Here is a 13,596-nt window from a genome sequence, read left to right as displayed (position 1 = left end):
GTAAAGATAGAGCTGTGAAAAGCAAGGCGCACAGGAAGCGGAAGGGCCGAGGCGTAGGAGAGAGGTAGCGCTGGTGATAGCCGCAGCAGGGATACGAGGGGCGCACAAGAAAGGGAAGGAGACTTGACGAGCGCATGCACGCCGCCGCTGCATTCCCCCATTCGGCGCCTCAATTTCTTTTCCTTGCCTCACCAAGCCAGTGAGCTGTTGCGTGACTGGCGAGAAGGAGAGGAAGTACAAGGCCGATAGAGAGAGACACATACACACAAACGCGCGCGCGTAGCGTTGTTTTCTCTACCTGCCTCTCTTGCAGCCCCTTCGACGTTACGCTGTCCCAATATCATGGCTGCATGCTGCGCATCTCTTGCATCTCGCGGGTGTCACCATCTTCCCGGTGCAAGTATTCCCAGCCGTTCCTTTTGGCCTTTGAAGATCCCCTGTTGGCCTGCGGCGAGTCCGTCCAGTACTGTGAGTCATGCGGCGCGCCAGAAGACCCGTTGTTCGACATGTCGGCATACAGGTTGAGGTGGTCGCTGAAGTTCGCCATGGCTTGCTGCTGATGCTGCTGCTGCTGCTGGTGACTACGACCGTAGAGGGCGGCCATATAGTTTAAGTGCACGGCGCGAATGGCCCGGTCCACGATGCTCTTGTTGTGGTTGAGCTGGCGGCTGTCGCACAAGCAGACGCACACCGCCACTCCGATGAGGGCGAGAATAACGATGACCATCAGGAACCCAAAGATAGCGTAGGTGACCATCGCATCGGAGGCGAAGTTGATGACGTAGCTGTTGTTATTCATGCCCGAGGTGTTGTCAGGATTATAGGTACCACCGAAGTGGCTGACGAGTATGGAATCCGTGACACCAAGGGAGGAGAGATTGACTTCAGCCGGATTTGTGAGCGACGAGTAGTTCCATCCGCTCAGCTGCACCTGCGCAAGCACATAGCCGTGTTCGTTGCTGTTGTGCTTGGCGCCTTCTGGGCAAGACAGGGTGGCGTTGACCATAGCGAGATCCTTGGCACACCAGTTAACCAGGAACACAGAGCTGACGTTCATGATGGAAGCATCGGCTTTCGAGAAGAGGCTGTACAGGCTACTGGTGAAGGCATTTGGACTGAAGTCACGGGGTGAGGTCCGCACAAGCATGACCAGCTTGGGCCCGGTAAAAAGAGCAGTGACGGCGATGTCGCTGTTCACATACATAGACGCGTTGTAGCCTGAAGCAGAGCAGGACACAGTGAGGCACACGAGCACACCAATAACCACGTAAAAGAAAGCCTGAGACATCGCTACGGTGTGGACGCGGCATCGCGGATGACTGCCATAGCTGGCGCTGTCGGTGGTGGTGGCGGTCATGACGCTGCGGTTACGTGTAAACTGTGTGCCAAGTCGCGCTTCAGAGGCGAAGAAGGCGGCGGCGGGAGAGCACAGAAGGCAGACAAGATGAAGCAGAGCTAAAGGCTCACGCTGCCGTGTGGTGAAGCGGTCGAGGAGACGAAGTGAGGGGGAAGAGGGATATCAGGGAGATGTGATGGGGAGAGAGCGAGAGAGACAGAAGCGGAGTGCACTCTTGTACTGGAGATTGTCATTGTCGACTTCACAAAGGAGAAGCACCGCTACGGCCAATGCGCCGGCGGTGGCAAGGGTGAGGGGCAGCATGGGCGACTTGTACGCTTCTCGTGTCGGCCATGAGGCTGCAACCGAATCGGCGTTGCGTGCTTTCTGTCGGGATTTTTCTTTCGCATTATAAGCCGACAAGACCTATTGGGCGCATTGGGGTGCCTCTCTATATGTGTGTGTGTGTGCGTGTGCGTGGGCGGATGTGTGGTCTACGGAACATTCCACGGCAGCGAAACGCATGCGCCGCGAGCTGGATGAAGAGAGTAGAGGGTAGCCTGTGTACCTCCGCCACATCTCGGTGACTTGCCCGCTCCTCTCTTATTCGCCCCTTCCGGGGCGTGCGTCGCACACTAGTACCGTACCTTAGTTGGTCTTTTCTTTGGGTTCCTGCGGCTGCGTCGCCGCCGCTGCCGTTCGCCATCGATCCGCCCTAAACACCGCCAAGCAGTGTGGCGGCATTGGATTCGGTGCAACTGTCGAAGGATGCCGAGGTGACGGCGGGCGAGGCGTGCCTGATGGTGTGCGGCGACGGGGAAACGCTATCACCACCTCCGTTGCCGCTGCTCTGCGAGTGCTAAAGCATCAGCTGGGAGCGGTGATACTGGGTGGAGTCGCCTTTAGTGGCTCCACCCCCCACACTCCTACCTGCAACAGCAGAGCTAAGCATTGAGGCGATGTACACCTTCTTGCTACTCACAAGCCCTTCAAAAAAGCTATGAGGAGGAGGAGGAGGGGGGGGGTCGTGCGGTTAGGAAGGGACAGGGTAAGTGAGGCTCTCTGGTTCTGCATAACTGTGCACCAAGTAGCCACCTGGTAGAGACCCCCCCCGCAAAAAAAAATGAGGGATAAAAAAAAACCTTGTTCTTTGCCGTCGACGCCTTCAGAGTGGCGTCGGTGCCGACGTGCGTGTGCGCACGTGCCTGCGCATACGTCTGGGCAGTGCTGTGACTGGGAGACAAGTCGACAACACAAGGCGACGTGGCTCGCGGGACGCGCCTCTTTTCCTCACGCTGCTTTGGCGAATACGCCCACGCACTGTGGACAGGGATATGTCGACATGCTGTCGGTGATGGTGAGAGAGCGTTTGGTGAGTGGAAGGCAGCAGAGAAGGGGGCGCGTGTGTGATAGAGATGGAGAGAGAGAGGAAAGCAGGCGTGGATGCCAAACAAAAGTGTTGTTTGTGTTGTTTCGACAGGGGCTGACGGGAGGGCGGAGAGATGGAACGCCGATTCAAGCACGGAGAGGAACAGAGCAGGAGTTGCGCAGAGAGGGGGGGGGAGGGGGGGGAAGAGATGCCATCGGCTGCTAACTTTCTTCGCACCCGCTGCCGAAACCTCCACCCGCGTGCCGTTTCATCGAGAGGTCTAAAGACTACTGATGACGCCACCGCATGCCCAATAACAACAACTGTGCTACGCGCCACCCATGCGGGCGGGGGTGGGGTGGGTGCTGGAGAGAGGGGCAGTTGGTGGCATCGGCCGAAGCGTCTAGAAATGTAAGGGGGCACCCGGTAGGCAAGCCCTCCTTCACCTTGCCCTGGGCCGTTCCTCCCGTCCGCTCTTCTCGTGAGCGAAGCGCAGCAGCAACAGCGGAAGCAGCACTGCTGCCATGCACGAGGTCCCGCGATCAAAGAAGGAAAAAAGAAAGGAAGACGCCCCCCTCTCTCTCCCTCGGCACATCCGTCTATGCGTGTCCATCTGTTATTGTTTCGTTAGCGAGCGCTCTTTTTCCAGCCCCGATATGCGGTACATGGCGACGTCCAATCCATCCGCTAGAGGAAGCGCGAAGAACACAGAGAGAATGAAAAAGATGAAAACAAGGGAGGGAGAGAGGGTGAGATGCATTCCATTCTTGTTAGATTGCAGTGTGATCATGCCACCACGAACAGCTCCAGCCGCATGCGCATACACACAGCCACAGCGCACCTTCCTCTGCCGCAGTGCAGCAGAGGCCTCGTTGCCTAGGATGAGCCGTGCTGCCGTGGAGTCGGGCCATGCGTCTTACCGGCTCTCCCTGTTCCTCCTCGTCCATTCCTGGGGTAAGCGCTACGCTGTCGACGCTAGAAGGAGGCCCGGGTGAACTGCATGCCTTGATTCAAGCGGGCCGCAGCCAAGTGCTCTGGCCAAGGGCGGAGGCGGTGGCGTCTGCTGTGCGGGTAACAGGGGCTGGCCTAGGCGCGTGCCGGATGTCCTCAGGGAGGAGGTTGGCCAACCTCGGGCCAGGGCGCTCGGAGACCCTCTGCGCACTCTTTCCTGTGTGCCGTGCCTCGTCCTCAGTGGCTTCAAGCAGCGGCATCCAATAGCATGACGTGGAGACGCTCCGCATGGGTGCCCGGAGGGCTCGATGGCGTATCTCAGGGTGCTCTCGTCATGCTTCCCGCCTCTGTGCCTCATCAGCTCACCCGGTGGGATGGAGGAGGTGCCGTGCATGTCGCACGCATACGCTGTGGCGTTTGTTCGTATGCATCTCTTTGCGCCTTTTCCGTCTACCACGTAAGCTGTGCTCGCCTCTGGATGCCCTGCTTAGGGGTGTGATACAGCATGCCCACCCGTGTGGCTGACCGCTCGTGCACACGGCGCTCTCGAAAGTTTGAGTCTCGGGGCCTGCCTCAAGAGAGCGGGAGAGGGATGAAAGAAAGTGAAAAGCCCTCCAAACAAAGAAAAATGTGAGCATATGCGTGATCCATTTCTTAAAGTGAGCAAACCACCACAACGTCAGGCAGTGCATAACAGTAGGCACCTGTACGCATGCGTATACATACATACACATGTGTTTATGTATATGTATACGCATGCTTGTGCGTGCGTGTGTCTCGCGCACGTTTCCATGTACTACAGAGAGGTATCGAGACAAGCTCACACAAACAAAACAACAGGGAAAAACACAAGAGGCGGTGAACTGTGACTGAGGTCGCCGCTGTGCCTTTACGCCTTTCAAGATGCACAGGAAGACACACCCATATACAAATATACATATGTATGCATTCATATATAAGCACAAGTAGAAGTTGGAAGTAGAAGCGGGAGAAGAGATGACCAAACCCAGGACCATCAACAATGGCAACCGCGGACAACGACGACAGAAAGCAGCAATAAGACATGCACATATGTAGATCTATCTATGTGCAACGATGAAGCGTGCACTAAGATGAAGATGTTACATGTACAGCGAAGAGCTTCAAATTCCAAACAAACAAAAAGAAGGGGGGAAACGCAACGAGTAGAAACGGAGAGGGGAGGGAGAGCTCAGCTGCAGATGCGAGCGGAGGATTAAAAAGCAAAAAAAATAATTTGAGATGATTGTGCACATACACAGAGAGAGAATGGGGTGAGAAGAAAAGAAGACACACACACCCACACACACAACGACACAGGTGCGCATAACTCGGGCAAAATGAAAAGAATACAGATGGCGAAAGAGGTTGGCCCACATTGCGAAGAAAAAGCATACAGTTGTACATGTAAGAGACTGCACACACGTGTATGCTTGGATCGTTTTTCTTTTTCGTGGTATCTTGTCACAACATAGAGTTACACATGGAGAAAGGACAGTCGGGAGAGGAAGAAGGACGCCCCCCTCCTCTCTTCCTAATCCTTCTACATGAATACACATCAGACAGACAGACATCACACAGACACACGCTGCCCATCTTTGCCCTTTCACTCGCAAAAAAAAAAACAAACAAACATGACCTCCTCCACTCCCTCCCTTCTGCCTCTCCCTACCGCCCAGGGGGCGTAAGCTAGATACATACGTGCGCCGGCAAACGACGGGGTTTGCCATGAAGCAGATCCAAACAAACATACAAACACACGCATACATATATATACCCATATATATATATATATATAGATAGGTATATAGATATCCACGGGCGAGCGGGACTGCCGCCCTCGGGACCCATGAGAAGCAGGGCGTGCGCGTGTGAGCTGATCCGTGTTGACGTGCGCAGAAGCGGGGAGAGGAAAACAACAGCAAACAACAAACCACAGAAGAGAAAATCATCGCGACATTTACAAGCGACCAAAAGGGTGTCGGTGCGAAGGTGATGGACACCCCAGCAGGCCACACAGAGGATTCGAAAGAGGAGTGGATGGGGAGATGGATGGATGGAGAGAGTGTGTTTGTGCGGAGGAGAGGGGTGGGCGGGTGAGCGGTGTCCTCCTCTCTCTCACGCACACGCACACACGGGCACTTCAACGATGCACTCGTGTGCCCGCTTCTCGAAATCTGAAAGAAGGCTTTCCTCACCCCCCCAAAAGAGTAAAACAAATTGCATAAGAGCGATTGTGCCGAGAGGAGAGAGAGCAAGGAAGGCAAAAAAAATAAGCAAGCGACGCACAGCTGATGGACTCCGCGTACAACACACACGCGCCCAAAGGCAAAAAAAAAGAAGCGAGTGAGACATATGCTTTTTGTCCTTTTTTTTTTCGTACTGTTATCGACATCGAAAATGCATGCAATGCTGCTCTCGAGCACACACACACACACACACACACACACACACACACACACACCTATATACATACATGGTGAGCTGCACGAAGACGGCATCATGTTAGGCGGGGCGTGGAGGGCGGCAACGCCGTGCCTGGAGACGCGATAATACAAGGTGTGGAGGAGAGAAGCCCGGAAGATGCGCGAGCTTTCTCTTGACGATCCCTGGTAGAGCGTGTGGCATCCGGAAGTACGAAAAAAAAAGCTTATGGAGCTTATATAAATATATATGAGATACAACGACGTGCAATCATATTCGTGTTCTTTGCATCCCGAAGACGCTGGCGTAGAGAGGGAGGGAGGGGTGGCGAGGAGATCCTCGACAAGACTTTACCACAGGAGCGACTCAACGTCCGTACAAGTTGGCATGCACCTCAGCAACGCCTCTTTTGCGTGCGTCTGCTGGCCAGTGGTGCTCATTCACAGCTCCTCGAGTTCCTTCATTTTTGCAGTGAGGTATTCCTGCACCGCCATGTTCATGCGCTGCAGCAGGGCTCGCGCGTCGCCGCCGCCGAAGCACTTCTCATGTGCTCTTCCCAGCGTGCACCCCACCATGCCCTCACATGTGCAGGAGGGAAAGGCCTTCTTGATAGCGGCGGACACGAGTAGCTGACGCGGCTGCGCGCGACCGGGCGTGTTGTCCACCAGTGCCATGCAGCACGCCGGGTCGCCTTGGCTGATGGTCAGTGTGGCCTTGGGCTCTAGGTAGGCAATGGTCTTTGCGTTCATGCGGCTGAGGAACACGGTGCCGATCTGTTGGGTGAGCAGCTCTTGGACTACGACCGGCGGCAGCGGCCCATTCAACCACGGCAGCACATACCGTCCTTGGCGTAGCGCCGGCGCTGAGTCTATGAAGAGTTTATTCATGGTCCACCCGATGCACTCCACCAACGGCGGGTTGGCCGCGTTCTCCAACCTCGAGAGCTTCAGCAGCATGTACGTCGTAGTGTTTGTTTTGTCGTACTGGATACCTTGGAAGGCAAATGGGGGGTCCTTAAACATCGGAGCACCAACGTCCGAGGCCCAGTCGGGCATCGTCGTGTAGTATACCCGGCGGCCCTTCGGTGCCTTGGCCATGTAGACCACCACGACGTACATGGCTGCGTCATCGCCCACGCCGCGGATGCCCTCCACCTTTACGAAGGCGCCGCGCTGCTCGCTGAAGGGGGCAATGAAGCTTATAGAGTCGGTCTGCGTCGTCCCGGAGCCGATGAAGGCCTCGTCGGCCGCCTTCTCTGACGTCAGCCCCTTCGAGTTCGGCGTCACATCCGCGTGATTCTTGCGGTCCTCGAAGAGCTGCACTTCTTGCTGTGACAGAGGCACCTGCTGCGGCATTTCGAAGAAGGGGCTGCGCATGTCGGGGCTCTCTAGGCGCCATATCAGGTAGCCGAGCGGTGCGCACTCGGAAAGCTTGGACGGTGGTAACGGCATCAAGTTGCGCAGCGCCTGCGAGTCGACGCTTGCCTCCAGCTGCGATTGGTTGTACTTCTCCGTGGCACGCTTCTGCTCGTCGGAGATGCGGGAAGGCGAACGCATCTCGTCGACGGCCCGCTCCTGCGAGCGACGGGGATCGCCGACCTTCAGGCGCGCCACAAAGTTGCCGGCAAAGAAGCGCTTGCTAATCGGCAAGCAGCAGTGTCCAAGCACGATCGGTGACTCTTGGCGGCCGTTGATGTACTCCACAATGACGACGGCGTGCGTTTGATCGCCGACGTTGGAGCTCATCTTTGCCTCAAACACGGGCTCGATGCTGCTCGAGGTGAGATTCTGATAGGCAACGAGATTCGGCTTCCGCATGTAGACACGAGGGTGGTGAAGGGGGTGCAGATGGCCACCGGTGTTGAGGTCCAGTTCGTCGGTGATGTACACCAGCACACGCGAGCACACCGCGTCGAGCGGGACGCCAGATACACCGTCCACGAAGATATCGACCGTGCTTCCATTCTCTCCGTGCCCAGGCATCGTCAGCGTCGCTGGCGGCCTATCGGTCGGCTTCGAGAGTCCAAGCAGCACGCATGGGTTTACAGGCGGGTCAGCTGTGGCGTGGAGCTTGTGGAGGTTCACGCAAGGCGGGTTGTTGGGGTTCAGCTTGTAGTTTGGCGGCACCGCGAGATTGCCCTGCGGGTCCATCAAAACGCGTAGACGGCTGCGCTCGACCAGTGGCATGTCTTCCCGAGGAACTTTGCATGGTGCCGGCGGCGGTGTTGCGGCTTGAAGGGGGGCGGCTTGATTGTCCGCGGAAGGAACGCATGGCGACAAAGTACTCGCCATCGGTGACTTGGGATTGTCGGGCAGCTTCTCAGCTGCGACTTCCTTGGCTTCTAATTTGGCGAGGGAGGCGTTGGTCGACGGCGGCGGCGTGTGCGTCTGGGATGATGGCACATAAGTCGAGAGCGGCTCCTTCGCCAACGCGGCGACCGCAGACACTTTCGCGGGCTCCTGCGGCTTTCGAATGGACATCGTAGGCGACTTCGCCGCGGGTACCTCAGCAGCGGTCACAGCCTCCGAGATGCCCTTTGTAAAGTATACGGCACTACGGTGGCTACGACGTTGCTGCTGCTGCCTCGTGACAGGAGGATGCTTGCTCATGTCTTCTCCGATGATCTCGGCCTGGCCGTGAATAGGAAGCGGGGGGTCTCTCAAAGGGCTGCCGTTGGAGGTGGGCTGTGATATACACATGGACGAAAGTGGAGAGAACGATTGCACGCTGCTATCGCTGCTGCTGCTATCGAGCATTACCTGCCGCTGACTCGGCGGAGACGCTGGCGGCTTCCAGTTGCTGCCATGCTTACCGTTGGCGGCACCCTTTTCCGCTGCTGGCGCGGTGGCCTTACTGGGTAGGTGCTTCTGTATCTTCTTGAGATGCTTTACCACCTCTTGGTTCCACTCCAAGATCGACACCCCAGCCCGCGGAGGGAGGATAAAGTGTGCGACGGGTCCCTTGGTGGGTTGCAGCAGCATCATGTGGCCGTCTGACGTGGGCGGCAAAAATGGCCCCTCGCAACCGGGCATGCCGGGTAGCAGCGGCTGACCTAGCGGTGGCGGCGGCAGCGGTGGTAGTCCAGGTAGCTGTACATGCTGCCTCTGCGGGAACGGAGAGCCGGGGCAAGCACTGAAGCTAACGGCGCTCGGGTTCAGGATCGACTCGGCGTGCTGCAGAACGTCCAGCGAGTCGGTCTCGATGTAACCTGACACGCTCGCCTCGGGGATCATACCACCAGGTGTCTGCAGGGCCTTGGCGAGGTCGTAGCAGCTGTTCCGAATGCCCTCGGAGAAGCTGCCGGTGGATTTCGCGAAGATGGCGGCCCAGCAGAGCAGTCGGCCGCGGTAAAACACCTGCAGCACGAACACGACCATCTCTTTCGGTGAGTGCACGATGAACTCCAGCGGCGGGATCGTAAACAGCATTGTGTTGGCGTCATGGCGGACCAACGACGGGGGGCGCCGTGGGTAGCTGCGCTCGAGATAGGGCTCGAGCAGATACTCGTTGTGCACGTGCGACATGTAGTATACCTTGATCGACACATCCACCTCGTCGAGAGGGACGGCAAGGGCGATGCCTTCGAGGGCGGCAAGCTTGAGCAAGTGCAGGCCCGGCTCCAGCATCGAGGCGGTGGGGAACGCCGGCTCCATGCGGGTAGCGCTCATGGCCCGCAAGCTGCGAATCTCAGCTTGCATGCTTTTCAGCGCGCTATGGATTTTCTGCGACGGCGTCGGGCTGAAGAGGCGGGCGTTTCGCGGTGAGGGGCTACGGCTACTTGAATCCCTATCGCAAGCTTCACCGCGGTCGTCGCCATACTCGTCACTGCAGAGAACGCCATCAAGACTCCCCCAAGAATCGTCCTCGTCGATGTGGCATCCGTGCTGGCGCCTCCTGCGGACATTCCTCGTGCGCGCTGACGTTGCTTTCCGGTGCTGCGGCTTGTGCGGCTTCCGCCATGGCAGGCCAGGGTCGCTGTTGGAGGTGCAGTTCATGCCCATCGAGGAGAGAGCGCCGCGCATCGCCGCGATTTCATTTCGCAGGTATTCCATGTCCATGTTGCTGCTAGATTGCTGCTGCTGCTGGTTAGAGAAGAGCTGCAGCTTCATCTGAAGCAGCTGATCCTTCAGCGCCTGCTGCGACTGCTGCAGCTGTGCTTGACGCGCCGGCAAAACCAGGTTTACCTGCTGTTCAAGCAGCATGCGCTCCCGCTCCGCCATGTCGGCCGTTTGCTGATTGCGCTGAATGGCCAGCGCTTGCTCAATCTCACGCTCTATGGGACTCATGCAAGGCACCCGCGCGGTTGCTGCGGGGAGCACCGGTGTACTCTGCATGCCAAAGCCACCTTTCCCGTGGCTGTAGCCACCAGAGCCGATGCTGCTCACGTGGCCCAACACGCTCGTGGGCGGCGTAACCGGACAGCCAGCGGCGCAGACCATAGGCTGCTGAACTGGGCTGGCCGCCGGGGCGCCTAACGACTGCATCGAGCATGCGCCAGACCGACGGTGTATCTGCACATTGTGGAGGGAGTCGAACATAAGCCCGCAATCGGGACACGCCGGCATCGCGTCAAAGGTGGGAAGGAGTAGGGTGGGGGGGGGGATGAGTGAGAGGTGAGGAGAGACAGAATAATTGACGGCAGACAAGTGGGCGTGTACCGGTGGGGGGAGGAGTCGGGTGAAATATGATGATGATGACGGGGTTTAGGTGGGGTGCGGCACTCGTGTGCAGATCAAATACAACACCGACACCAAGTACTCGAGGATGCTCTCCGAGGATAACAACAGGGCTAAAAGAATGAGATGACGCGTGCGCCCAGCTACACACACACGCACACACACACACACACACACACACAGACAGACACGCAGACAGAAGTACACAAGAAAATCGGAACACAAAAGGGAGAGGCTCAAGGCGATGGAGGGAATCGAGAAGAGCGACAAGAACACACTTCAACCTCGAAAAAGAACATTCGAGAGAGTTGGGAGGGCGGCGGCGGCTCGGGAGGAGGGCTGTGTGTGTATGCGTGCGCGTGGAAAGGCGGGCCGTAGATGAGGGTGGCAGCGGCAGAAAGAGTTATCGAGGAGTAGGGTGAAAGCAAAACGAAAAAGAGAAGACACGACGATCAGCGAGCGGCAGCTGTCAGAGAATCAGCCCCCGCCAAGTCTGCCACATGGAGAGGGAGGGACAGAGTAGAGGAGGGAGGAGGAGGTGGTGGTGGAGAGGCGAGGCGGCGATGATGGTGGTGGAGTCTTCGGCGGTTTTCGCTTCGCTTCACCTCTTTTGCGCGTGCGTGTGTCTCTGTGGGTGAGTCGAGGAAGAGAGAGCGCGTGAGATGCAAGAGGGTGCAGCAGCACCTTCGAGTGCGGATGTCAGCTTGTTTGCGTTGTAGTCCTTTGGTCTGTTTTGCCGGCTTCAAGAGTACCTCGAGCCGCTGTGAGTCGGCGATGACGTACGTTGATGAGTCACAGAGAGAGGTGAAGGAGAGAGGAGCTGAGCACAGGACATATGAGAGAGAGAAGTTGGGGGAGGGGAGTGAGCGCCACATTCGTGAAGAGAGCGTCAGCGCAAGGAGTATACCGCAGAAGTCAACATGCATGCACCAATCACTTCCACGAGCATGCACGCCTCCTCACCCTGTTGCATTCACAGATCACCATCCCCACCATCGCCCTGCGTGGTTTCACTTCTTTCTCGACCTCACGTCTTTCCGCTACTTTTTTTTTGGTTCTTACGATCGCTTGGCGGGGGGGGGGTTCTCGGTTACGGCTATCCTTCACACACACACACACACACACACACACGCACATGCACGCACGCACAAACACACACTAGAGATCACAAAGGGAGGTATATCATCATGGAAGCCGGCACTTCTGACAGAACGCCCCCTCCACCAACCTCCCCGCAGACAGCGTTCTATTCCCGGACGCATGCTCACGCCTGCCTATACACGCAGCTACAGTGTGTGCGTAGCCACCTCGGAATTCATCACTGCGAAGCCAATGCGCTCAGACACGCGCCCACGCACACAAGAACAGAGAGAGAATCCAAGCCAAGAGGGAGCGATGCAACGGGTGACACGTAGTGAGCAAGAGGATGGTCACTGGCTGCCTAAACCGACACGGACGCGTCAACGGAGCAAACACACGAGCGAGAAAGTAATGAGAGGTGTGTGCGTGTGTGTGTGTGAGGGAGGGGGGGGTGAGCCACGGAGGGAAGGGAGAGCTGAAGTTAGTGGGCAGAAAAGTCACAAGCACCAATGTCGTAGGAGGAGGAGGAGTGTCGCGGAACAGACTTCGCACGACGGCACAGCACGCACAGAGCAAGCTGATCAGCAGAGACAAACAACCATACAAGGCAAAGGTCGACCATAGACTAAGAAGCGCAAAGGTTTCCCCGTGCACCGTGCGCCTCTGCCCGCCCTCTTCTTCATGCAGAGAGGGTACACACGCACACATGCACACCGTCACCGAAATCGTTGGAAAAAAAAGCAAAGACGTGAGACAGCAGCAGCAGAGCACACGACGGAGAGGGGAGGGTGGAAGACGCAGGACAGCAAAGGAATACATGTATATTTAGAAAGAGTTACGATGCGAATGGAAAGAAGGTGGGGGCGGAAGAAGAGGAGGGGGAGGGATAGAAGACGATTCGCCATAGCGACAAGACGTGTGCTACCAACGGTAGTGTGAGCAGATAAAAATGTGAGCGCCATCACCAACCATCACCGATACCAAAACAACAAAACCGTAAAATGCGAGGGGGAGGTACTGAGAAGCGAATGCAGGGAACGAGCCAAGGAGCATGAGAGAGGGGAGGGGGGAGTAGGTGCGAGCATATTGCTGAGAACGGAGGAAAACAATGCGGGCAGAGAATGCAGATGTCACTGAAGCACGAGGAAGAGGGGGAAGCGGAGAGATGGCATTGCGGGTACAACGATTCGTGACAGATCGCGCCTGCTTCTTTTGCCTTTTCTATACTTCACGGCCTCGAGGCCGTGTCAAACACCCTTGTTACCACCGCACAGACACACATATACATGCAAAACACTTGTTTCGCTTCACCAGCGTGCGAGAGAGCGGGAGGGGATAGAGATGGGGAGAGGGCGAGAAAATAACACCAAGGCCATCAGGCGAGTCGGCACATCCGTCTCCATCGATCCGACTGCTGGGGCGGCTTGTGTGTCTGTGTGTGCGCGGTCGTGCCGCGTACACACCGAGAGGGCCATACCGGCAGGATTCGAAGGCGTCTTTAGCACAAGGGGACAGACAGGTGCATATGTCTGCGCTTGCATGCTGACGAGAGTGCGTTGCCACCCGTCCTTCCTCCTTCCTGCCCCACAGGGTGCAGGCACGAAGGGGGCCGGGGGTGGGCGGGGCCGACTATGAAGACGTGGACACTGGCGATGACGAGAGAGAGAAGAGGTCCATGAGATCACCTGGCGACCCTTTTCGAAGAGAAAATGGGAGCGAGAGGCAGCAGTGGCGGGCATTTC

At 57.1% G+C, this 13,596-nt stretch overlaps 2 protein-coding genes across 2 annotated transcripts; both read right to left on the bottom strand.

Annotated features, from left to right (window-relative positions):
- Nucleotides 1-340: 340 nt before the first annotated feature.
- LDBPK_261440 (hypothetical protein, unknown function) lies at nt 341-1,357 on the bottom strand (the record flags this gene model as incomplete). The annotated part of the gene is made up of 1 exon (XM_003861683.1): nt 341-1,357. The coding sequence occupies one exon, from the start codon at nt 1,355-1,357 to the stop codon at nt 341-343; it is 1,017 nt and encodes a 338-aa protein (XP_003861731.1).
- A 5,181-nt stretch (nt 1,358-6,538) lies between these two features.
- LDBPK_261430 (hypothetical protein, conserved) lies at nt 6,539-10,663 on the bottom strand (the record flags this gene model as incomplete). The annotated part of the gene is made up of 1 exon (XM_003861682.1): nt 6,539-10,663. The coding sequence occupies one exon, from the start codon at nt 10,661-10,663 to the stop codon at nt 6,539-6,541; it is 4,125 nt and encodes a 1,374-aa protein (XP_003861730.1).
- Between the last annotated feature and the right edge of the window lie 2,933 nt (nt 10,664-13,596).

The sequence above is a fragment of the Leishmania donovani genome, chromosome 26 (genome assembly GCF_000227135.1).
Source record: "Leishmania donovani BPK282A1 complete genome, chromosome 26".
In the NCBI taxonomy this organism is placed as follows: Eukaryota; Euglenozoa; class Kinetoplastea; order Trypanosomatida; family Trypanosomatidae; genus Leishmania; species Leishmania donovani.
This window is presented reverse-complemented; position numbering and strand designations above follow the sequence as displayed.